Here is a 25,855-nt window from a genome sequence, read left to right as displayed (position 1 = left end):
TGGCTTGCAATTCTATCCAGCTCCATCTCATTCACAAAAAATTTTTAGACCATCTCCTATGTGTACAAACTGGAGCTGGAGATCTCCGTTGGTCGGATTTCCTTAACCAGGCTTTAAGTGCCCGGGCAGGGCGGGGGGCGGGGGAGCATCTTCTCTTGCTTCTGTGAACTCACCATATTTTGGCCCTGAAGGGACGTGTAACATGGTAGGTGCTTAATATGTGAAGAGCTGAATGTGAAGTCACACATCCTGACCCTGAGCCCATGCCCTTGGGGAAAGAGCTTACAGGTGCACTGTCAGGACTAAATCTGCAGGTGTGTGGATGAATTTCTCCCTCTGCCCAGGGGTGGCATCAGGAGAAGCTGGCTTCAGGAGAAGCGGGCTTCAGAAGCCCCAGGAAAAAAGTGAGCACAGAGGGGTTTGGAAGATTCTTCAAAACAGATGTCTGGAGGAGAAATCACTTTTATTGGGATGGCTTTGTTTAAAGGAAAAGAAAAGAGACAAAGCCGAGAGAGTGCCTCTGCTAACAGGTGCCTGCGGGTGGCTGGACATTTCAGCCCCATGCTGAGCAAAGAAGGGGATCCTGGCCCAAGGGTCCACGCCGCTTATTCCTCCAGATCCAGGTCTCCGCAGGCTTCAGTGCACTTTCTTGAATACTTGCTTGCAGACCACTCCCTGCACTCTCATCTCCTGAACAAAAAGCAGACATTTGCCACTGGTCGGAGCAAGGTCACACTTGGGGCTCAGTGCATGCAGGGGCAGGAACTTGGAAAACACTCAGTGTCCGTTATTTTTCCTCAAGAGTTGGTGTGAACCAACCAATTCCTTGGAAAGTCAAGTGAACGGGATCTGTGGAGATAGGGCTCTGCTATGACCCGTAGGCAGAGCTGGCTGGGAAAAAAGGTAGCTTAAAACTGGCCAACAGGACCCTCTGATGACCCCCCTTCTCTTACTATGTTCAAGGGGCTGAAAGGCTTTGAGAACCTCAGGCCTGAGCAGGACAGAGTCTGTGCCCAGGCCTGGGAGAAATCAAGCCCAGATACATGGCTTGACCCCCAGAGGACTCAGCAGGTTGTCACAGGCCAAGGCTGGAAATTAGCACGGAAACTCCAGCTTCAGGCACACGTTGGAGTACCCGGGGAGCCTGAACAATGCCTGGGTCCCAGGCTAGACCAGTTGTATCAGTGTCTCAGTGGGTGGAGCACTGCAAATGCTATTATTAAAAGCTCCCAGGTGGTACTACATGCAGCCCAGAAAACCCATGCTCTGCCTACAGGGCAGCCCCCGTGGAGATGCCAGGAGGAATGACAGCATGGTGTCACCACACCTTGCAAGTGTTTTGTTTTGTTTGAAAGAGGCTGGAAATCTGAATATTTATGTGACATCTTGTAATTTTCAAACTGTTGCCTGAAGAAGTTTGAAGCTCACTGATGGCCAAATAAAAGAGGCCTCAGGCCCTCAGTTTGCAACTTTGGGTATTAAGCCACAGAACTACGGAGCCGGAAGAGCCCGTAGAGATCACATCGGCTTCCCTCATGGCTCTGCAGTTGAGGAAATAGAGGCCCCGGGAGAAGACGGGCTCTAGGTCAGGCACTACAGCCCAGGCTCTCCGCATTAGCCTAAACTGCCTCTGAAAGCCATGCCCTCGTGCCTCCTCTCAGCACTCATGCATCCCAGGACTCTTAGGGACTCTGGCCTTAGCGGAACCCCCATGTGGCAGGATGGCATTTTGAAGATGAGGCTCAGGGAAGGAAGGCACTTATTCAAAGGTATCCAATGAGTCAGAGGTTGAACCCAAGTCACCCAGACCAGGTTTGTTTGTTTGTTTTTTAACTCAGAAGGGAGGTAATTGAAGAGTTCCAAAGGTGCAGGAGTGATGGGAGGTCTCCTTTCAGAGCATATGTGTTATTTTAGCCCTCCAGGGGCTAAGACCCTTACTCTAGAGTTGTGCATGCTTCTCCCAGACAGTGGATGGAGAAGTGGCTTTGACTAGAGTTCCCAGGCTGGAACCCCACACCTGAACTGAGAAAGGCTTCTCCTCCCCTGACCTAGAGTGTTGAGATCAGGTCTTAGAGAAGCTTAAAGAATTCTCCTTGGTTCTAGCCTGCCACAACTTGGCATGGTGAACATAGAGTTTGGGAGCAAATTTCAGTTCTTCCAGTTTCTAGCTGTGTAACTTGGATGTAAGTCTCCGTGTCCCCATCTCCAGAATAGGAACTCTAATAGTACCTGGCCCATGGGGCTGCTGAGAGAACAGAAAGAGATATGGAATGCAGAAGAGCTTAGCTCCACGTCTGCTGCTGAGCAGAGACATGCCTTCCCCTCCGGCCTCTGGCTGGACAACTGAGTCAGCCTAGAGCTTGAAAACACATCCCTCGGTTTTTAAAGTCATTCAAGTATCTTCTCCAGGTCCTTGGAAGAGAAGCTTCAGAGCAGAACCAAGGCCCAGCTACAAGGCCTTCTTCCAAGGTCCACAGGACCTTAACAGTGACCAGAGCTTCCAGGCCCAGCTCTGCCCCACCCCACCCCACACACCAGCAACCTACCAGGTGCAGCTCATCACCTTCAATCCACTGGGTCCAGCCACGTCCCTCCTTTTCACCCTTCTGCACACACTCAAGTTTGTCCCCGTCCCAGCTCACCGTGGTCTGCCAAGCAAAAAAATATGGTGGTTAGTTTTAAGCAAGCAGCCCCTGGAGGGCAGCCCCAATCTTGGTAACCCAAGGTGCGCTCAAGTCAATTTCATTACAGAAAATTTGCAGCCGAAATCTGTCCACCATGTGCTCTTTTTTTTTTTTTTAAGATTTTATTTATTTGACACAGAGAGACACAGTGAGAGAGGGAACACAAGCAGAGGGAGTGGGAGAGGGAGAAGCAGGCTTCCCACCAAGCAGGGAGCCTGATGCTGGGCTCAATCCCAGGACACAAGGCTTGATTCCAGGACCCAAATATCATGACCCGAGTCAAAGGCAGATGCCCAATGACTTTGCCCAATGACTGAGCCACCCAGGCGCCCCACCACCATGTGCTCTTAGTACAGTATGCAAATCAGTTTTAAAATTTACAAAAACCATCCTAAATTTCACTTAAAGGGATAATTAGAAGAGAAAAGGACATTAGGGTGGGGATCTCAGAGCTGGGGCTGAGTAGGGGGCTTGGAAGGGAGAAGGGAGGAGGGGCTTCGGAGGGCTGAGCTCACACCAGGTGGGCAGGGAGAGGGCTACGTCCTATATCTTGCAGGTGAGGTTAACTTCTCAGAGTGCTCTGCCTTTTCCTAGACCTTTCCTCCCCCCTCTTCCTTTCTTCCTTCCTTCCTTCTATTGCTTCAACCTTTGCAAGTTCTTAAGACACATAAGACTTGAGCCCTGCCCTCAAAGATGTTTCCATCTCATGGAGAATGACCTTAGATATAAATAAGCACCTGTAGGTACTAATGGCAGCCCTTCCAGGCGCTCTCTGTGCTGTCTCTAAATCCTCATGACTCCATTTGGAGCATGGATTAGCTTCTCTATTTTACAGAGTGGGTTAAGGGACTGGCCAAGTTCATCCAGGTGGCCAGTGACAGAGTCAGGTCAGAACACAGATCTGTGGGACTCCAAAACCCTCCTGCCCACTTTGACTACACTTCTTTCTGAGGTGTCCATTGTCACCAGAGTTACAGACCAGATACTGTGGGATCCCAGATGAGAGTCAGAGAAGAGGAAGCTCTGGGAGGAGGAGGCAAGAGGGAAGGCCTTGAAGGACAGGAGAACGGAGCCGAAGCCGAGGAAAGGAGACATGGGGGGAGAGGGGTTTTCATTGGATCACTGTAAGATGAAGGCACAGAGATGGGACAGCATCAGGCATGCTCGGGAATGCTCCTCAGGTGCGTTCCAGGGAACCCTGGCGGCGGGGGGGGGTGGCAAGGAGGAAGCTCCTACTGCCCAGTGCTCACTGCCACCCCACTCCCCACCCCCGAGCCCTCTCATCTTCTCTGAGCACTTTGTGCCCTGCGCAGGTGCCTGAGCCACACAGTGAACAGGGCAAACGGAGTCCTAAATGCCACAGCGGGGAGGCAGGGCTCATAAGGTGGAACCGCCATGTAGGGGAAGGCTGTTTAAGGGGAGGTGGGTAGCTGCAAAAATGGGACATGCCATTGGCACCTGCACAAAGGTCGCAGTCCAGACCATGAGTTCTCGGGGGCCTCTTAAGCCCTGTATATCTGAGTGAGCCCTTGCCACTCCAATAAGACTCTGAAGTCTCCCGTGGGCACAGGCTGAACCTGTGGCTTCCCTCCTCCTGCTGTCTGTCTTCCCTTTGGCATGCCCAGCACCTGGGCAGGGCACAAAGTGCTCAGGGAAGTTAATGCCCTTGGGCCCCCTCCTATGACAGGTGGGAACACGGGGCCCCAGAGAAGGGCCATTAACTCAGAGGTCTTGGCTTTACGGAGGTAAGGTTCTAGGGCCCTTGTGCTCCTGGACATGTGCAGACAGCCAGGGCAGTTAGCAACAGCCTAATAAAGACTCAGGAGAGAAGTCTGGGAAACGAGCATGGAGTCAGTGGGGGCACTCCCTGTAGGAGGACCTCAGCCTCCTTCTCCCAAACCCTTTCTCCCTCCAGGGCCTGCTGATGACGGCTGCCTCTGTTGTTGGGATGAGGCCTGCCATGGAGCACAGGCACAAGGGCACCAGGTGGAGCCCCTGAGAGCAGGATCAATCTGACTTCCAGTCCTGGAGCCTGTTTCCTGAGGGAGACACAGCCCAGGAGGACTTGGGATGGGGACATTCCTTTCTGGGATCTAGAGATGGCTCAGGGCACATGCCCAGCCCCAAGCCAGAGAGAAGGTAGATGTCAGATGAGGTGTTTCGTGGGCAGAGACCACCAATGAGTCAAGCCACAGGACAAGGTGACCATTCTCTGCATGCCTTGTCCATGCCAGGCCTGTGGAGGGACATGGGGGCGGAGCTCTCTGACATTCCTCAATTTCAAGGAGCTCGTCGGAACACTTGGCTTCCTCATCGACTGAACTTCTCTTTGTGTTTATCCAGAAGTCTACTCTGCATACTAAGGGCTCCAGACTTCATCAGAGGCCAGGACAGGGTTGCTGGTTCCCAGTTAGAATATACACGCTTCTGCCTCTGCCAAATATATTACAGTCTATAAGGATAGTCATGCCTTCTGTGCTGGAAAGTGCGAGAAGCGCTCAGAGAAGAGCACAGCAGTAAAAAGAATACCTGTAATCTTGCTTCCTCAGAGATAATTACCCTAACATTGTGATGTATTTATGTCCAGTCTTTTGTTCTATTAATCCATATATATTTCTGTTTTTAAAAAATTAGGATTACATCATTTATAGTTTTGTACCCTAGTTTCTTCATTTAATAGAAGCAATTTTCCACTTCAATAAATATTCTGCATAAGCAGTATTTTAATTGTTACATAATATTCAGGAAATGGCTACATAATTTGCAGGGCCCAGCACAAAATGAAAACAAGGGGCTCCTTTTTAAAAAATGATTCGGAATTTTAAGATGGTGACAGCAGAGCATTAAACCAAGGGAGGGGCCCTTCTGTGTGTTGTGGCCTGTGTGACTGCACTGGTCACAGGACCAGGATGCTAAGCCTGCTGGTATTTCATTGTATAGGCATACTATTATTTAGCTCATTCTGTATTCTTGGACATTTAGGTTGTTTATTATTCTGTGCCATTATATATACACAGTTTTGAATATATCATGTTCTTTTTTATTTTAGGGCAGAAGGGCAGAGGGTGAAGGAGAGAGAGAGAATCCCAAGCAGGATCCACACCCAGCACAGAGTCCCATGTGTACTCAATCCCACAACCCTGAGATCATGATCTGAGCCGAAATCCAGAGTTGGATGTTTAACCGACTGAGCCATCAGGCACCCCTGAACACATCATGTTCTTAGAATAAATTTACAGAGGAAGAATTGTTGCATTAAAGAATATGCATATTTTTAAGGCTTTTGGTAAGTATTGCCAGCTTCATCCCCAGAAAGCTCATACCTGTTTATCTTCCAACACCAATGTCAGGGCATGAAGCTTGAAAGTGATGTTTATTAATAGTAAAGCACGCTTTGCTCCTGAACTAACATGTTACCCTTTCCAGATCATTTGGCATCTTTTAATGGGGACCATTTGGATATAAAAAATAAAGTGCCTTACCAAAAGAGTGATGGGTAGCAGAATTTCAGGCATCCTGAGAGATGGAGGGATATAGGGAGTGGGTGGAAGGATCTTGGGTGTAGAGAACCCTTTCTTAGAGCCCTACAATTAGGCCCCTTTATGAGAAGGGTCCCTAACACACAAATGCTACGGCAGTTTCCAAGGGAGGCACTTTCTCAACCTCAAGTTCCTATTGACTCTAACCTCGGTTGGGTGAGTTAGACAGAACAGAGATGAGAATAGTCTCTGAGGCCGAGCTCAGAGATGTTCAGTAACTTTCTCAGGGTTGCCCAGCTAACAAGCAAAGAATCTGGGTGGGAACATGAGCCTTGCATGACTCCGTGCCTAGGGCAGGGCACCCAGAGATGTCTGCAGAAGACTCTGGAGCCTATAGATACATGTAGGGATTACGCTGAGACTCTGAGCAGCCCCCAGGAGAACACCTTTAGGTTCAGTCTAGCTACTGCTGGCTGTGGGTGCTGGGAGCCAGAGATGGGTCCGAAAGGGCTGACAGAGAAGTACCAGGTGCTTAGAGCCCAGCATGGTTGGCACTGGGATTAGGGGAAGCCCAGAGGCCGCAGTGCTTGGGAGAGCTCCTCATTCTAACAGGAAACATAAACTACTATTTTTCTTTTTATTTAAGTGGGAAGGCATTCCAAACACAGTGAGTAAGGACAAGCAAGCCAGTGCTGTAAAAGTTGCCCTGGGCTTAAGGAGAGGGAGGAACAAGGCTGGGGGGTAGATGGGGCTACGCTGTGAGGCTACAAACTGGGACTATGGCCTGCAGCATGTTTCCAATGCCCGCCAGTGCTGCCTGCCGCCACACAGCCCCGTGGCTCTTACCTGCTGGGTGGAACCATCAGGGAGGACACTCATCCTGCGGACCAGGAAAACTGCCAGGCTGTCCTCCAAGTTAAAGAGGGCCGGAAGCTCAGCCATCATTTACGCTGGGTTCCTGGTACCTGTCCCCTTACTGTATACCCTCCAGCTGCATCAGGTTGACCCAGTACTCTCAGCAATGAGCGTGTTGCTTGGAGTCAGCAGACCTGGGACCTAGCTATGAGGAACGACTCTGGGCAACGGGAGTTGCTTCTGAGCTTCGGTGCCCTTATCTACGAGAGGGATTGATGTTATGTATCGTGGCCAACTGTTCCGTGGGTGGCCCCAGTGGATCACATATTCACACCTTTGTGAAGTCCCCTCCCACACTGACCCTGGCCTTGGCCGTGTGGCTTGTTTTGGCCAATGGGACATGATGCAAGCAGCGCCTTTATAAGCACGTGGACGCTGGGGGCTTGGTCTCTTAGAACCCTCCCCTCTGGGAACCAAGTTGCTGGGCTTTGAGGAAGGCCAGCCCATTCTACTGGGTAAAAGGCCAATGGGAGAAGCCTGATTACCGCACAAGAACTAAGACACCCAGCTGAGCCTTATCTACATGCAGAACTGCCAGTCAACACAGAACCAGGGGAATGCATGGTTGCCCTTTTCTGTTACTAGGTTTGAGGTGCTTTGCTATGCGGCATTAGGCAACCAAGAGACCAACCAAGAGAGGAAAAGTACATAAAGTGTATAGGGCTGGCATATGCAGCACTAAGTCATAGTAATCAAGACATCCAGAGTTTAGATGGGAAGGGGATTTGCTGGTCCAAGTTGAACCATAACTAAAAGGCTTTTATTGGAAGTTGGAGGTTTGTGAGGAAGTGATTGATTGACTATTCATCATGGCTAAATGTTTCAGAAGCTCCTTCCCTTCCAGAAGCCTTGGACCCAGACCCAAGAGGAGACCTTGCAGGGGCTGCCTGTTGAGGTAGGCCCCAGAGCACTGTGATGTCCATGTTCCTAAAACCTAATTAGTTTTTGTTTCAGGAGAAGATCCATTTGGAAACTTCCCACTGGTAGCAGTGATGGCTCCAAAAATGGTGATTTAGTTCTCCCACTTGGCTATCCTATGTTCACTTTTGGTGGGCACAGATTTTTCTCTTTAAGCTTTGTGTCCTGTGGGAATAAACCAGGCACTCCCCCAGAGGATCAGAGTTGTCCTAAGAAAAGAGGGGTGGGGAACTGGGGAGGAGGAGGATGACCTAGAAGAGGTGAGGGAAATAAGGAAAGAAGTAATGTTGGAAGGAGACTGGGTAAGAAACAAGGGTCCCTTGTTTTCTTGGGATAACCTCTGATGACAACCTTCCCCAGCACCTGAGAACGCATCCTGTGACTTCCTTCTGCAGTAAGAGTCAGTCACCTTCACTGGACCAGGAGCAGGGACATCTGAGACAAGGATTTGCTTGCCCTGTGAATGCCATGTCTGAAAGGGTCTTTAAGAGGTTATTCAACCCAGTTTCCCAGCTCAGCCACTCACTACTGCTTAATCCATTTAACCAGAGCCTAACAGGGGAATTTGAGGCAAGAGAATGTTCCTGATGTTTTCCAAGTAGCATGGGAAGGCAGACGCCTGTGGGGATTGAGGTGGACAAGGTACCAATGATGAGGATAGGCAGTGCTGCCTTCACTCCCACCACGGGCTCTCGGACTCCACCTTGGAAATGAAGCCCAGATAATTTTAAGGACAAGGGGGAGTCTGGCCACCTTCAGTTCCTTTCTTTTTTTTTTTTTTTTTTAAAGATTTTATTTATTTGTCTCAGAGAGAGAGAGAGACAGAGCACACAAGCAGGGGGAGCTGCAGGCAGAAGGAGAAGCAGGCTCCCCGTTGAGCAATGAGCCCGATGTGGGACTCGATCTCAGGACCCTGGGATCATGACCTGATCCAGAGACAGGCGCTGAACTGAGCCACCCAGGTGTCCCTTCAGTTCCTTTCCTAAGTAATCCTCACTGCAGAGACCAGCAGGTCTGCAAAAAGGCTGGAATCCAGGGTTGTAAAGTGAAGTTGGTCTAACTTTTCTATTAAAAACAAATAACCTCTAACACTTTGGCCTTGTCAGCAGCTTTCGCAGAAAGACACACACCTACAGATGAATGAAGACAGAGCTGCATCACTCTGACAAGGAACTGTCACTTCAAAAGCCATTATCCGGCTCCCCTGACCACTTAGAAGACCCAGCTGGCACTGCTGCATGGGGACCAGTGACACAGAAAACTAGGAAGCCTTAGGAAGCACGTCCCAGGGGTCCCGAGGCCCCCTTGTCCCTCGCAGATGACCTGAACTGGGAGTGACAGACCATTCCCACTAAATGGATTCATCTCTTGGCAGTGACCCAGCATGGTCTACAAATAGTGGGATTCAACCTGCCTCCCAGGGATCTGTGACAATTGTTAAGGGTCCAACACCCGTTCCGATGAGCCGGGGGAGGATCGATTATAGACCCCTCCACACTTGCCCACACAGCTCCAGCAAGCCCTGTGTTCATGGACCCATGAACTGGGACTGAATCTTACTGTCTCTGAGGCTCCAGAGCCACATTAGAAGGGAGGCTGCCATGTGTGCAAAAGCCAGAGCCAGGACTGACCCAGGTCTGACTCCAAAGCCTGTGCTCTTAAAATTCTGGAAGGGGTGGGGGACTGAAAAACCAGACAGTGAGTAGACACTTCCTGTACATGATGTGAATCATTAAAAGATGCAAATTGGCCACTCCTCCTGGTTGATTTTAAAGTGTGCATCACCCGTTGATTTTAAAGTGTGCATCACCCGTTGAGCATTCCTGGGACAAAAAGAAGGTTCTCAGCCTGTGGTGCCTGTGTTAAATAAGTGAGCAGATGAGAAGGTTAAGGAAGGTAACGGAGAACCTGCTGAGTGCCAGGTACTTCTGTTTCACTTGACCTTCAAGCTTTACCTCTGATAAAAATTAGACTTAGTATTAGACTTCGTTAGGCAACCAGCCCAAGTCTCCTAGGGGTTATGGGCTGAGCCTTATATTGGATCCAGTTCTTTCTGGCGGAGAAGTCTACTCGCTGCCCACAAGGCAAGGCCAGGTGAGCGATGGGCTCACTCTTCTCCTGATCCACTTCTAGGAGGCTGGCCATTATCTAAAATCAGCACATTCGGGGGCTGGGGGAGAAGCCAATTCTCTCTAAAAGCAAATTAAAATGAAATTAATAAGGCCTTAAAATGTGAACGAGTAATTAGAGACCGAAGAGCTGTTAAAAGCAACTACTACAAACCAGTAAAGCTACAACAAGGCCTTTGTGGGCATGAGAGAATGCAATGCTAATGCCATGAAGGGGCTAACAGCAAATGGTAACAATTCTTAGGACAAACGAAACGCTAAAATATTAAGACTGACCTTGACATGTCATTTTTTAAATTTCTTAAACATTCCAGGAAGTACCCAGGATCAGTTTTAAAACAAGAAGCCCTCAGAGAGCTCAAGGCCCCGTGAGGTCAATATTCTGGATAGGGAGGAGGGAAATGGGGCTGGGGAAGGTCACAGGGCTTATGTGGAACTGTGCTCGGTCAATCCAGGGACCCAGTAACAAGTGTCCCAATCTAGAGACCTGAAGGCTGGGCTGGACCCCAGCTATGCCATGGAGCAGCTCAGCCTGGAGGGAAGGCAGACATGGAAACTGGCATTGATTCCACTGACGTTCCATGTTGGGCTATGTGGCGGGTACCCAACCCAGCCTGGAGGGTCAGGGAGGGCTTCCTGGTGGAAGAAAGAGCACCACTGTCATTGTCCCCATCACCATCATTACTGTAACAACATGGGCTGAATACTCACTACGTGCTAGGCAGGGTATTAAGCACAACATGGGTCATATCTTGCTGGAGCACTTACACTTGCCCCGTTTTACAGATGTGGAGACTGAGGCTTTCAGATCACCCAGCCATATGGTAGGCAAATGAGATTTGACTCCAGAGTCCATGTTCTTGGCTATTGTGCTCTGCAGCTACCTGATCTCAGCAGATTCTTGAATGAGCAGGATTCTCTGGCATGGTTCTGTGCAAGGAAACATTCGGCAGTTGTAGGTTTGACACCTGCACACTAGTCTCGGGTGCTGAAAACAGAGGCAGTGAGGCGAGGACCCTATTCTCAAGAGCACACAGACTATGAAAGAAGACAGAGAATTCCAGTAGAATGGCAAGCGCTGGGTAGAGGTAGGTGATGGTAGTTGTGGAAGGGGGAAGGCATCTCATCAGTTTCTGATATAGGGACAGAGGTCCATCAGGGAAGGCTTCCTGGAGGAGGTAATTGATGCTGGAAGTAAAGCTGGAACTGACACCAGAAAACACCATGAGAGTTAGGTTAAGAAGGAGAAATTGGAAAAGAGGAATGAGGGTATCCCAGTTAGCGGTCTGGACAGATGCAGGGAGGCAAGGGCTGCATGCGGGAGAGTTCTCAATGAGCTCTGCCCAGCTGGACTCTCTTGGCATGACCCTCCCCCTGGAGTCTGACCCTTTACCTCTAACTCCAGAATTTCCTGGGGAGAGATGACTCAGCCTCTCTTTTCCTGCACTTTCCGTCTTTGTGGCTCCAACCAGCCAGGCCTGGAGCAATGGGCAGTCCGGATGTTTGCAGGCAAAGCTGGCCTGCTACTTGAGCTGGGGGTGAGGAGTCAGCTTATTATCAAGTCCACCCTGGCAAGGGGTGGGGGTGGGGGTAGGGAGGGTGGGGAGTAAGGGAGGAGCCATCCTGCCCCAGAGAGCTCGGAGGGGCTGTGCAGGACAGAGTCCACCAAAGCCTCATCCCTTTCACAAGAGCCTCTGGTTCCTTCTTTTTATCTTTCTTTTCCCTTTTTTCTTCTTCTACTTTTTATCTTTCAAGGGAAACAGAAACAAGCGGCTCCCACAAGATAAGAGATGCTAGCTCAGTAACAGAGGAGAAGTCGCCAGCAGGTCAGGGTCTCTGGACTGAGAGCTCTTTGGGGTCTGGGATCTTTTTATTCACTGCAGGATACCAACCCCCACCTGGGGATCTATGCGGAGAAAATGCGTATTACCAATGAATGAATGAACAAACAGCAGAAAACATTCTAGGGTAGTCTTACAATTTACAATTTTTTGGGCAATGATCAGATTTTTTTTTTTTTTTTTTGTAGACCAAAATATCCCAGGCAATGTAGCTGTTTATTCTTTCGTAGATTAGCCTTAGAGAAATGTGTTAGCCATTGTGTGCTTCTGAGTCCTGGAGAACTTAGTCATCACGCCCCGGGTCACACAAGCCAGGAAGAGTATGAGTCATGGTTTCAACCCACTTCAGCCCAACTCCAGATCTACCCTCTGCCCACTGTTCCCACATGAGCTTGCAGCCACGGATGCTTCTGCTGCCAAACAGTGCCTGGGAGGCTATGGGGCTGGGGCTGGCCCCACCACGGGACTGTGTGACAGCCTTGGAGAGATCCAGGCCTGAGCCCCAATCCACCCCTACTTCTTTCCAGCAGGGAGCCCTGAGCACTGTACTCCACCTTCTGAGCCGGCATGTTCTCACCTACACAGAGGGGCCGGTGAGCCCTGCCCCAGAGCAAGAACCATGGGGACAAAATGACACAAGGGGCTGCAAGGACCTATTTCAGTGCTAGAAACAGAAAATACTTCAGTGAGCCATAGTTCCCTCTGCGGCTGGCCTTGTATTTGATATGCTAGACAGGGGAGCCCACAATTTGCACGTCCAGTGCCTACCACAGAGGGCTCCAATGTGTTCATCAAACAAGTGTCAAGGCCCTGTGAGGCCAGCCTTCTGGATGGCGAGGAGGGAAATGGGGCCGGAGAAGGTCTCAGGGCTCATGTGGGACTGTGGGACTGTGGAACTGTGGCATGTTCTCTCTGGCTGTGGAGAGGGCCGTGCCCTTGGCTCCTAGTCTTGGACTAGACGATTGCAGGCTTTCCTGCCTCTAACCCTCACTATGAAGTAGTAGGTACTCCTGATTTTATAATTATCCCCAATTTCATAGACAAGTCAAGGCAAGGAGAGGTGAAATAACTCGTTTAAGGCCACCCAGTTTGTAGGTGGCATAGATGGGACTCCAAAGACAACGGTCTGGCTCCAGAGCTGAACCAGTTATGACTCAGCCCCACCTCTCAGGCCTGCCTCAGAGGGCGTCCAGCCATGGCCAGCCTCTGCCATGGGGGAGAACGAGAGCCAGAACAGACCCCGCTCCTCTGCCCCTGACAGTTCCATCCCATGACAGCACTACTTCACTGGGGTCACTGCTTTGGAGATTTCAAAAGCCTCCCAGAGAAATTCTCCCAGAGCTGGGACTGTGAACACAAGGACGCCACCCCTCTCTGGAAGCAATCTGGAGTCAGACTGCCAGGATCCCAAAGCGGGCTCCACCAGTTACCTCATCTCAGACCAGTGGTGACATCCGTTCCACCTTTCATTCATTTCACATACAATATAGGAAGAATTTGGGCATCTTCCTTAAGGAATTGTGAGGATTGAAAGGATCTGTGCATGGAAAGGGCCTAGAATTCCTCGCACATGGGAAACACTCAATAAGCGGTATTGTTAAATGGCAAATGGATCCCTCAGTGATAAGATCTACCATTTACATTGTTTGAGGTCCTGCTACTTTTACTTAACACCCATTTGACAAACACACTGGAGCCTCTAGGCACTGGACATGCAAAGTATGGGCCCCCCTGTCTAGCATCTCAAATGCATGAACAAGTGTCCCAGGTGCCCTGGGGACAGTGGCTGCAGAGCGGAACAGTGAAGCAAAAGGAGAGGATGAGGTGGGATGGGGGGTTAGGACAAGATTGGTGGAACAGTTGAGCTGGTCTTGACCAATGGTATTTATTCAGCAGGGGAGAAAGCAGGGGACTTATCTCAAGGAAGTGAGTGGAAAGATGAAAGAAGGATGGCAAGCGAAGGCGCCTGCACGTGGTGGTGGTGGGGAGGGGCGAGGATAAGGACTGAGCCAGGGAATGACAGAGACAGAGACAACCATGGCCATGTCCTCGAAAGCCCAAGCCCCCTCAGGACTTGGCATGTCAGCGGTGGGGAGCCCCTGGGGGTTTGGCTAGGGAATGAGCTCATCAGATTCCCTTTTTAGAATGTGAAGGATGGGAGGAAGTACTGAGGATGGTGGATGGGAGAAATAATTCATAGAAAGTGCTGAGCCTGGTGCATAGGAGTAAGGGGGTTTATTATTATTGTTATTACTGTTACCAGCATGAGACATTCAGAGCTGTGGGGATGGGGGAAGGGAAAGAGAGGCTAAGAAGCAGAATCCACGGAACTTGTTGATGGGTTGCCCATAAACACTTTTCATTTATCTTCACAGTGATCATTTATGTGGCTACGCAGTGGTCTACGGAATTAAAAAGCCACAGTCACTCTGGCCACCTGTGGTTATGTGGCACTTAGCCACATGGGCAGGAGGCAGCCAGCTCTGTCAACCACACAGGGTCAGGGGTCAGAGAGATGTGAAGTTGAATCCCAGGATTATGGTTAACCAGCAGTGGGACCCTGGGTGGGACCTGAGGGTCCCCTCCGTAAAATGAGAGTAGCACCTCCTCTTCAGGATTGTTGGGGAGTTATATCATACATGTAAAGTGCTAGGGCAGAGCCTCCCACTTGGAAGCCTCCGGAGGGTGGCTTATGCTTCTGTGTGGGCTGGTGAGGATAATTATCAGGTAGCTACAAATACCTTCGTACAAACAGACGCAGCTTTTTTTTTCTCTTTTGAATGATTTTCCTGGAATAAAATCACATAAGTGGGATATCTGAGCCAAAGAGCAAGAAGACTTTTCCGACTCAGTGTGCACTGCCATATGGGATTTCTCCCCCCTCATTCTCTGAAGGCAGAGCCACTTGTGTTGTTAAGGCTGGTCAAGGTGGGTTTTGCGGCCTGGCTTCTCCTTTACCCCTGCCCTCACACCTTCCGTGTCCACCTGGTTTATATAGCTCTTCCCCAGAATCTCCTCTGCTGTTCTTGGACCCTCAGGCCAGGAAAGAAGGGGGGCAGGGGCAAGGAAGGACAAACTCATTAATACCACTGTATCAAAGACAACTAGCATTCTAAGGTATTTGTTTATTAAAGGAAACACCTAGGGATGACTGGGTGGCTCAGTCGGTTAAGCGTCTGCCTTCAGATCAGGTCATGGTCCCACTCAATCCTGGGATCGAGTCCTGCATCGGGTCCCTTGCTCAGCTGGGAGCCCGCTTCTCCCTCTGCTTCTGCTCTCTTTCTCTCTGACAAATAAATAAATAAGATCTTAAAAAATAAAAAAATAAAAATAAAAAAGGAAACACCTAGAAAAGTCTTGGGATATTTAACCAAAATAAATGTGCTCTAATGTTGGAATTTCAGGCAGTGTGACAAAGCCCAGGGGTTCCTGTTTGGAGGATAAGGGGTGGAGTGTGTAAGTATGCGCGCACGCACACACACACACACACACACATGCGTGTTCCAGCACAACTCAATCTGTAAAATAGAGATAGCTACAAAAATGCTTCCCAGGGAGAAAGCTCTTATGAACCAGGCATAGCGCTTGTTGTCAGAGTTTTTCGATCAACTCCAAGTCAAATATGAATAAATCCCCAAGCCCATGTGAAAGGTTAGCAGCTGGACCTGAGTTGCAGGGGCCAGTTACCAGAGAAGCCTTTAATGGGGCAAAGGGGCCCGGAAGAGAGCCCTCAGCTCACAGCCTCCAGAGGGCTGGAGAGGAGGGCAGAGGGGGTTTCCCACCCACTCACTTCTTCTGGTTCTAGGCCCTGTGACTGCTTCAACCAACAGAATACAGAAAAATATGGCTATATGACTTCAGAAGCTAGGGAGATCCCAACAGCGTCCCACCCTTACTTATGCCTTGTTCTCTTGACCCTGTCATTCCTGGGACCCAGCAGCCAAGACCTGAGGAAGCGCAGGCAGCCAAGAGACAGTGAGTATGAAGGGCCATAGGGAACGGGGATCCTCCAGCTAGGAGGACCAGCCACCCTCTTTGCGCTCTGTCCAGATTGCAGATTCATGAACAAAATAAACCACTGCTATTGCTTGGAGTGTGGGAGCACTAAGTTTTGCAGTGGTTTGTTACACAGCAATAGAAAAAGGATATAATTCACCACCACACTGAATTTTCACACCAATCCCATCTGTGTTGCTACCCCGGCTCATTTTTACAGATGAGGAAACACAGCTGGAAGCTGGACCCAAGACTCAAATTCAGGTTCCTCTCAAAGCCAGAGCTCCTAAGTGCTTCGTCGTGACCCCATACTTGCCCACACACTATTGGTGCCTGCTGGGCACACTGCACACACCACTGGTGTCATCTACTTGAAGCTCTGTTGCAGACCACTGTGGGCTGCTGTCAGTTTGGCATCCCCAAGAAGACTCCATCCACAGAGACTGGACCGCATCTCTCTGCTCTCATTCGGCGCCCCAGAACCAGGCACCCAGAGCCCCAGCATGGGCTTACTACTCTGAGTCATGACTAGCAGATCATAGGATCCTGGTCATGGGCCAGCCCACTTCCTCATTTTTCTTTCTTAGTAGTTATCAAAAGCATGGTCTTTGAACCAGCAGCATCAGCATCATCTGGGAACTCAATAAAAAAACCCATTCTTGGGTCCACTCCAGACCTTCAGAATTGAAAATATAGGGGGGTGGGCAGCTCAAGTTTGGAAACTATGGCTCTGGCTATTGATGTGGTTCTTAATCCACGATCTGTGGACTCTGAAGATCTGAAAATGTTTTTAGATGCAAGTAAAAGCAGTTCAGATAGCTGAAGGCGAAGGAAAAGGACTGCCCTGGCTGGCTCAAGCACATGGGAAGTCTTGGAGAAGAGCTAGTGGCAGGGGCTCCAGCATACCCCCAGCATCGCAGTTTCTCTCTCACTCATTTCTGCTTCTCCACTGGTCTCCTTCTCTTTCCCTTCTGCTGGATTTCTCCAGGCAGCCATGGGTGATGGCACGGCACTTAACATCCCACCAGCTGATGAACTTCAGGGTACTAGAACACAGCTCTCTGCCAGGGTACCTAAATTAAATCCCAGGAAAGGGTGAGATTAGGTCACATGTACAGTCATGTGACAGGTCATGGGACACTGTCATCATCCTGGTGTCAGGTCTCATCCTACGAGAGACAGTGTACGTGACTGGCAGCTCCTCCTGACCCCACAAGGTGAGTGAGGGTGTAACTCCCAACAAAACAGGAGGTGCTTCAGTGGATGGGTGGGGAGCTATGTTGGTCAGAAAAACAAACAGCAGTAGCTGCCCCAACTGCCACCTGGCCATCGTGAATGATTACTTTGCCCCCAGTCTAGGGCATCGGAAGGGTTTTGCCCCTTTTTGCACACAGTGTCATGGCTTCACAAGACACTGTCCCCTGGACTATCTCTATAGTCCTCAGAATTTGCCTTGAGAGACAGACAGAGCAGCAATCACTACGCCCGTTTCACAGATGGGAGGACAGAAGCAGTGTATCCAATCATTTAAGGTCACTGTCAGTTGGGTCAGGGGGGAAGGTTCAAACCCAGACTCTCATAGCAGTACTCTCCACACAGCAGGACTTGTCAGTACTCTATGCTCGCCTCCAGGTGGCGCTGGGCTCACAACAGGGAACTGAGGTGCTGGCCCTCTGCAGAGCCCCGGGGGAGACCTTGTAATAGAAAACTTCAGAAATAGACCAGTTAGAGTCCTTCCACCGCCACCAGCGGGCTGGGTGGCCCGACCTCTCTGAGCCTTAGAGTTTCATCTGCAAAATGGGCACAAGGACACTTACAAAACAGCATTTGTTGTGGGGGTCAAAAGAGGTAAATTGTTAAAATCACTTGGTGCAGGCCTGGTGCTTGGTAAGGATTTAGTGCTTGTTATTTTCCTTTGTTCCTGCCTAACAAAAAACAAAACATAACACAACAATGTGATTCTTGAAAGCTACTTTGTGCATTTTATATGGGTTGCTTTAATTCTTCTTTTTGTAATCCTCAAAAGCATGCTGCTGACACCGATTTCAAAGGTCGGGGAACTTTAGCTAAGACTTGAAAGAGACTCCGTGTTTCCATTCTGGAAAAGACCCAGCTGAGAGCTGGGGGCCTGACCTGCGGCCCTCAGGAGGCTCCCAAATCTGAGGGCACTCACAGCTCGGTGGCCCAGGGAGTCAATTCTGCCACCCGCATCATGTTTTTTTTTTTTAAATACGAACCAGAAAAAATCCATTAATGAGTCAGGAACAGGATCAGAAAGCTGGCAAGAGTTTAAACCAAAGTGTTAAGAGCAATTTGGTGGATTTCATGCATTACCATCTATAATTAGATGGATGTGTGGGGGATGGGGCACGGATGGGTGGATGGAAGGAAGGAAGTCAGGGTGGGAAGGGAAGGAAACACATGGTTAAAAGAGAGAGAATTCAGGAGGCCTACAAACACTGATATGGAAAGGTGCACAAGAAGTAGTATGAGTGAGAAAACAATGCATCAAGGATTTCTTTCTCTCCTTTTTTTTTTTAAATTGTTCAATAGATAGACAGCTTCTATATTTGAGGAAGATTTCTGGCAGATCCATAGAAACAGTAGCAGTGATGTGGGAATGAGGCCAAGGTGGGGAAGGGGCCCTTTCCTTTGCAGTCCACTGTCTCCTGGGCTATTTGAATTCTTTCTTTCCTTTTACAATAAAAACAAAGAAAGCAAGAGAGGGGCGGAGGGCTGGGAAAGCGGAAGGGAGGCTCTGCGGAAGGGGTCATCCTGAGTTCATAGCTGGATATGAAGGAGAAGCTGCAGCCCAGGGAGGAGGGACCAGGCTCTCACGTGAACAAAGGTGCCCCCTCAAGGGACAAGCTGACCCAGTGTCCATGGTGGGATGACAAATGGCCCTTCTGCCACCACTGCGTGGAGTGGGGCTCATGGCTGGGATTCCTGACAGAGGCTGCCTTCCACCACAAACACGGCTCCTGCTGGAAGCGCTGAAAACAAAGAACTCCATCATTCCTCATTCCAAGGGATTCCCTGGCCCAGGAGTGGGGAACATAGGCTATCTGAAGTTGAGGAGCACCTTCCTCATTCAAGCTCCCCCACCCTGCCAAAGCTCCATGGGCTAGATTTCATACACGATATTGGTTTCAAACCCAGCCAGAGGTTTCCTCTTCGTGGGTAAAGGCATGCAGGAGGCTGCAGGGAGCGAAGCCACACGCGGGTCTTTACACATCTCTACCACAATGACAGCCCCTGCTGCTTGCAGGTCAAATCTTACTAGAACAGACCGGGAAATGTGAGCTGAGTGATCCCTGGCCACACAGACCCACGTCCTCCAGCCCTCTGCCTGGGAAGACACCGGAGAGCCATTCCCAGTGGCTCTGGGCACAGATGGCAACATGCACGGGGCTCAGATGGCTGGACCCAACCAGCCAGTGGCACGTGGCCCTCTGCAGCTGACATTCTAGTTGTCCCACTGTCTATGGAAATGCAGGCACACAGAGATGCTTCCTTCCTTCAGAGCCACGGTTCTCAAGCTTTAGCGGCATCAGAGCCGTGGGACGCACTTACTGAACCCCAGACTGCTGGCTCCACTCCCTGAGGGTCTGATTCAGGAGGCCAGGGCTGTGGCTAGAGAATCTGTGTTTCTACCTAGTTCTTGTGCTGCTGCTGCTGCTGCTGCTGGTCTCCGCTTAGGGAACCGCAGCTCTAAGGCACCCACAGGGCAAACAAAGACATCTGGCCGCTTGATCCCTGACTTCAGGTAATGGGGTGGGGTAAGCGGGAGAACATCCCATCTAAAGGGAGCACCGTGACAGTGTCCCGGGGGTTCACACAGCAAGCAGGGTGGAAGAAATGGGCACCCGGTGTTTTCAGCAATCTTGATTCTGTTGGTAAGAATGGCCAGAAATATGAAATCTCACAATCTTTGGCAATGATTGGCAACTGGCTCTGAAATTTTTCAAACATTGTGCAGGCCAAACAAAACACATCTGCAGGCCAGATTTCACCCCTTGGCTGCAGTCCTAGAGCACAGATAATGTTCCCACATAAGGAGGCAGAATCATAGGTCACTGAGCCAGCAAGCCCCTGGGCCCTTTGGGGAAGGATGTCAGTATGACTGCATGGCTCCCAGCAAGAGGTCCCTGCAGCCAGTGGAGCTGCATCTAGGCTCCCTAATGGGTCCTTGTCACTCCTATCTTCCCCAGCCACACCCTGCACTCCAGTCTTTGTGGACTGCCCCTCCCTCACCTCCGAAATCCTCTCCCAACCAGGCCTTTTCTGATTGCTGGGCCTTTGTGCCTATGATTCCCTTGGCCTGAAACACTCTTTTTTCCCTTCTCCACATCTGCCCTAATTCTTGGTGGGCTTTCAAGGCCCCCCTCAGCTGGGCAACTTCGATGACTGCTGCTTCCTCACCCCTCCACACTGTGCTCCTCAGCCCACTGTGCCTCCATCACTGAAGAAAATGGCCTGAGGATGCCCCTGTCTCCTCCCCGGGCAGGTGCCCCTGGGTCTGCAGGGCTGAACCCAGAGCCTGGGGTGGGACAGGTCTGAAATTGTATTTACCTACTGCTGTTCTCTTGGCCTTGGCCTTCCTCTTGTCCCTTTCTGTTTGCCTAGCTATTTCCTGCCTATCCTTCAAGCCACAGTTCAGACTACTTCCTGTGGGAAAGTTCCTTGACCTCCCAGACCCAGTAGGGGGTCCTCCTCTGGCTGTCCTGCCCCGATCCACACAGCAGTCACCCTGTGACTGGCCTCCCCTCTGCACTGAGCTCTAGGAGGTCAGGAATCCTGTGCAATTCATCTCAGTAACACAGAGGCTGCAAAGACAGTATAAGCACCATGACATATTTGTGGGACCAAGAAAGGGCTGAAAACAGATGAATGCATGATCTTAGGTGAGAAATGAGACCCTTGTCATGTTCTGGGAAGGAAGCTTAGAATGAAGCCAACCTGGTGCTGAGAACAGATTGGCCTCCTTCTGGCCACTGCTTCTGGCTGGTGGGTGCAGAGCATGTGGAGCAGAAGGGGCCGTGGTGAAAGTTCGCTTTGGCAACCGCCTTGCCCCAGACATACACGGGCCCTAGAGACCTCAGCCAATGTGGCCCCTTGGCAGGCAGCTCCTCAGACTTTGCAAGCCTCGAGCAGGACAGTAGCTGTAATTCTATTATCCTACACCCACCCCTGGCCATGCTCTTCCCTGTAGGCCTCCATCCAGTTGGCAGCCCAGAGAAGAAGGGCTTCTCTGCGATGCAAAAGGCCATGGGCAGGCTGGAGCAGAGGGGCTGTCCAATCTCCCAATAGCAACAGCAAGGTAAGTGAGTGCCTGTATAATTAGTCCAATCCCAACTGGTTTGGCCAGCAGCTGGGCTCTCCGATCTGGTCACCTGGATCGTCCTAATGACCTTCTGCTGGGCTGAGAAAAGAAGGTGGCCATGTGCCCCTTCCCTTGTGTCTGAAACCCCCCTTCCGCCCCTTTTGTCTTGTGTCAAAGTCACCTCCTCCAGAAGTCCTTCTGGGATCTCCTCATCTGGGTACTTCCCTTTGTCACCCCTGATCGCACTGTGTTCTGACAGTTTGTGTGTCTGTCTCCACCACCAAAACTGTGAGTTCCTGGACACTGGGGATTGCAACATCTCCCTGGGTGTCCCTGTGCCCAGTGCAGTGATTAGCCCGGTAGGTACAGGGCAGCGGTTAACAGCAGGGGCTCCGGAGCTGACAGACAACATGCAAATCCTCTGCCACTCACTTAACCTCCCCAACGTTTCACAGCGAGAAATCCTGCTCCAATTTTCTTATCTGTAAAATGGGGTTGAAAACAGTTCCGTGGATAGTGAGTTGAAATAGAACGGTAGCAGGACATGGTGCATAGTCAACCCTTGATGAGCCCCAGCTAGTATTACTAGGTGATCAATGAATGTTTCACACATTATTGGATGACGTGGGGAGTGCAAGAAGGAAGACGATTAGCCAAGTAAGTACCAGCCAGCACATTCCAGAGACTGCAGCGACCCAGAACAGATCGAGATGTCTGATGTGCTCTGTGAGTCCCCTAAGAGTAAGCTGTGGACAAGGAGTTTTCTTACAGCACAGTTTCATGCAGCCAGCCAGGGAGAAGATGTTGGGCAGTGATCTGAAATGCAGAGCCCCACCTCGCCAAGGCGGATGCTGTCTGCTGGTCTCCTTTCCCTCTGGGAGCCCCTCTGGGGATTCAGGGGCCGTAGGTCCTTTAAAGACACAAGCTGACATGTTCTTACAATAATATTGGCCTCTCCAAAGATGTTCCTTGCTGGCTACCCCCTCTTCTGCCATCATTCCAAACAGCAGACTCAGACACTGACTCCTGACTACTGTCAGATGAATTAACAAGGGGGGATGAGGAGTCCAGGCCTGGGGCTCTTTATCCTCACGCACTGGCACCTCTTTCGCCACAGTCCCAGCAAACCTCTACCACCTGGTTTCTGCAGAGGTGACCAGCAGAGAGGCACCTGGCAGAGGACAGGAGGGTGGGCTTCAACGTCCAAAGGCCTAAGGTTCAAATCCCATCTCTTGCAAGTCTCTTCCCCTCTCAGAGCCTTGGCCAATGCATATTATGGGGTCACGAATCTCTCCCTCACTGGGCGGTGTGTAAAACAACAGACAGTGTAGGACACACAGCAGACCTTCAGTAAATGGCCAGAGGGGGAGGGGAAAAGGAGGGGGAGCACCTCCCCAATAAGCAAGGCAGCTGCCTGGGGGTGAGCATATGCTAGCTTGGGACCCAAGACTGGGAAAGGGATTCCGGGAGCACCCTGACCTCTCAGTGACCCAAGAATGTTGATGGAGACTTGGGGCTGGCCTTCCAGAGTTTGCTGTGGAAACACTAATTGGGGTCTCCAGGTCATCAGCTTCCCACCCTGGGGGATGTGCTGCTCCCTTCCCTCCCCCTCCTACACCAAGGCTTCCTCTAGTCTGGGCTGCAGTGGCACTGACCCACTAGTAGGGGCTGGCTGCAAAGTTCAAAGGAAGCTCAGCGGGCAGTGGAGGACACGGTGGGGAAGGGGACAGCTAGGAGCCAGATCTCGGTTTGGGGATGAGGTGGGGCAGATCAGAAGCTTCCAGGGGATCATGTGTCCCCTGCTTCCTAGAGTGGCTTCATGCTAGATCATAGGGAAAGTTTTACACTTGAAAAGAGTTCCCTGTGTTTCTTCTTTCCTTCCTCCCTCAAGCCACAGTACAGCCAGAGGCCAACAGAGGCACAGACTTGTGGGGAATTCCAGCCCAGCTCCTCCCTGGCTTTGCTCTTCTGGGCATGTTACTCATCTCTTTGAGACTGTTTCCTCATCTGTAAAATGGGCATACTCAACCTCCCTCACAGATTGTTGTGAGGATTAGGTGAAGTCAAATATATAAAGAAAGCACCTGGCTCAGTGCCTGGACACAAGAGAGACTCAACAAACTGCGGCTTTCATAACCATTACTCTCCAGTTTGGACAGAGTCCTACGTTTGATGAGTCCGCACTGTCAATTTGTGGGCTGGCAGTGCGAAGATCCCTAGTCCCTAAAACATAAGGGCCCTGGCTCCCCTCCCAGATGAATTAGCCCAGCCTTTGGGCAGGCTCCCTGGGCGGGAGATGCCCAGGCATATGCAAATCCTCACCATGCACTTGCGGTCATCTATGCCCGTCAGATCCTCCTCAAACTCCTTCCCGACCTGGAAGTCCATGATATAGTTCCTGAAAGTGCTCAGCGTTCGAATGATCATGTGGTCGCCATCCTGCACGATCTCTTTGTCTGGCTTCAGCAAGTTGGCAATTTTGCGCAAGGCCACGTTGACATCTGCAGGGGGTGCCGGGGAAGAGAGGGGCAGAGAGTTGGCAGGAAAATTCTGAGAACTGTCCCAGGGTAGCGTGGGGCCCCAGGAGCCAGCTCCTCCCCAGGAGAAGGACCTTTGGGGTTTCCTGCATGTTTAGCGCTGTCTTAGCGAGCAGCCAGTTCTGGGTCTTCTTTTTTATTTCTTCTTTTTCTTTTTCTTTCTTTCTTTCTTTTCTTTTTTCTTTCTTTCTTTCTTTTTTTTTTTTGCAACGAAGTTTTCTGCCCTTATGCTTACCCTTTGAAAACAAAAACTAGCAAACTCAACCCAGCTTTCCTAATGAAGTTATCCACGTCTACAGCCAACTATCAAATGTTTACCACTAATTAGCCTCTAACAACACCCCCCCTCCCAGCCAGAGCCCTAGCGGCCCAGGCCCTTTCGCTGACCCGCGCACGAAGCAGAGGCCGGCCCCAGCGGAAGCAGGCGGGCCGCGGGCCCTGGAGGGCTCTAGAGAGCCCAAAGCTGGTCCCTGAGGGTCTGGTCGGGGCGCCCCGGGCCGAGTGTCCCGGGCAGCTGCTTACCGAGCGCGCGCAAGTACTCCTCGAAATTCTCGTTGGCCAGCATCTTCCAGTACCCGGTGAAGTCGACAGGCATTTCGGGGGGCTACTGGGGCGGGTCGGCCACGGAGAGGACAGGAGCAGCTCTGGGCTCTGCGGGCGCAGCGGCTCCGGACGCGATCCGGGTCGTGAGCGGCCCGGAAATGTGCGCCCTCGGTGGGCAGGGGGCTCTGCGGGGCGGCGACAGCTGGATTCCAGGCCCTCACAAAGCCCGGGGGAGGCTCCCTCGCAGCCGTCGCTCCTCCCCCTTCGTGGGGGCGGGGCGGGGACAGGGGTTGTTCGAAAGCCAGGTTTGTTTCTGGCCGGAGGCCACCTTCATTCAGAACTTCAGGTCGCCTCCCAAAGAAGGAGGAGATGGGGGTGGAGGGGGTGCTTTACTGGCCCAACTCCTCGGTTGGCGGGGGATTCCTTCCAACGCCTTGAACTTCTCACATTCAACAGCCACTTGAGGGTTAAGAAACAGTCTCCTAAGGGGAACCCTCTTACACTGTTGGTGGGAATGCAAACTGGTGCAGCCACTTTGGAGAACAGTGTGGAGATTCCTCAGGAAATTAAAAATAGAGCTTCCCTATGACCCTGCAATTGCACTACTGGGTATTTACCCCAAAGATACAGATGTAGTGAAAAGAAGGGCCATCTGTACCCCAATGTTTATAGCAGCAACGGCCGCGGTCGCCAAACTGTGGAAAGAACCAAGATGCCCTTCAACGGATGAATGGATAAGGAAGATGTGGTCCATATACACTGTGGAGTATTATGCCTCCATCAGAAAGGACGAATACCCAACTTTTGTAGCAACATGGACAGGACTGGAAGAGGTTATGCTGAGTGAAATAAGTCAATCAGAGAGAGTCAAGTATCCTATGGTTTCACTTATTTGTGGAGCATAACAAATAATATAGAGGACAAGGGTAGATGGAGAGGAGAAGGGAGTTGAGGGAAATTGGAAGGGGAGGTGAACCATGAGAGCCTATGGACTCTGAAAAACAACCTGAGGGTTTTGAAGGGGCGGCGGGTGGGAGGTTGGAGGAACCAGGTGGTGGGTATTAGGGAGGGCACAGATTGCATGGATCACTGGGTGTGGTGAAAAAACAATGAATACTGTTACGCTGAAAATAAATAAAAAATTTAATTAAAAAAGAAAGAAAGAAAGAAACAGTCTCCTGGCGTTTGCTGGAGTGATTAGGAAAGAGGCCACTTAACTGGCCTTTGTCTGAAGTCCCTCGCCCGTGCCCGCGGCCCAGTCGGGCTGGTGGGCGGCCAGGGTCAGGAAAGCGGGGCTGTTGCACTCTGGACAAGAAAGTGGGTACTTTCCACATCCCTCCCCCCAATAAAAGCAAAGTTGATGATGATGTTGATGAAGTAAGTATGGTTTAAAAGGCCCTCTGGGGGGCACCTGGGTGGCTCAGTGGGTTGAGCCTCTGCCTTCGGCTCAGGTCATGATCCCAGGGTCCTGGAATCGAGCCCCTCATCGG

At 50.9% G+C, this 25,855-nt stretch overlaps 1 protein-coding gene across 1 annotated transcript; it reads right to left on the bottom strand.

The window, feature by feature from the left end:
- Positions 1 to 444: 444 nt before the first annotated feature.
- RBP1 (retinol binding protein 1) lies at positions 445 to 24,636 on the bottom strand. Its single transcript, XM_080817603.1, has 4 exons — positions 24,345 to 24,636; positions 23,608 to 23,786; positions 2,547 to 2,648; positions 445 to 690 (listed from the first exon to the last, which is right to left on the bottom strand). The coding sequence occupies exons 1-4, from the start codon at positions 24,415 to 24,417 to the stop codon at positions 637 to 639; spliced, it is 408 nt and encodes a 135-aa protein (XP_080673729.1). The 5' UTR covers positions 24,418 to 24,636; the 3' UTR covers positions 445 to 636.
- Between the last annotated feature and the right edge of the window lie 1,219 nt (positions 24,637 to 25,855).

The sequence above is a fragment of the Martes martes genome (assembly GCF_963455335.1).
Source record: "Martes martes genome assembly, chromosome: 1".
NCBI lineage: Eukaryota > Metazoa > Chordata > Mammalia > Carnivora > Mustelidae > Martes > Martes martes.
This window is presented reverse-complemented; position numbering and strand designations above follow the sequence as displayed.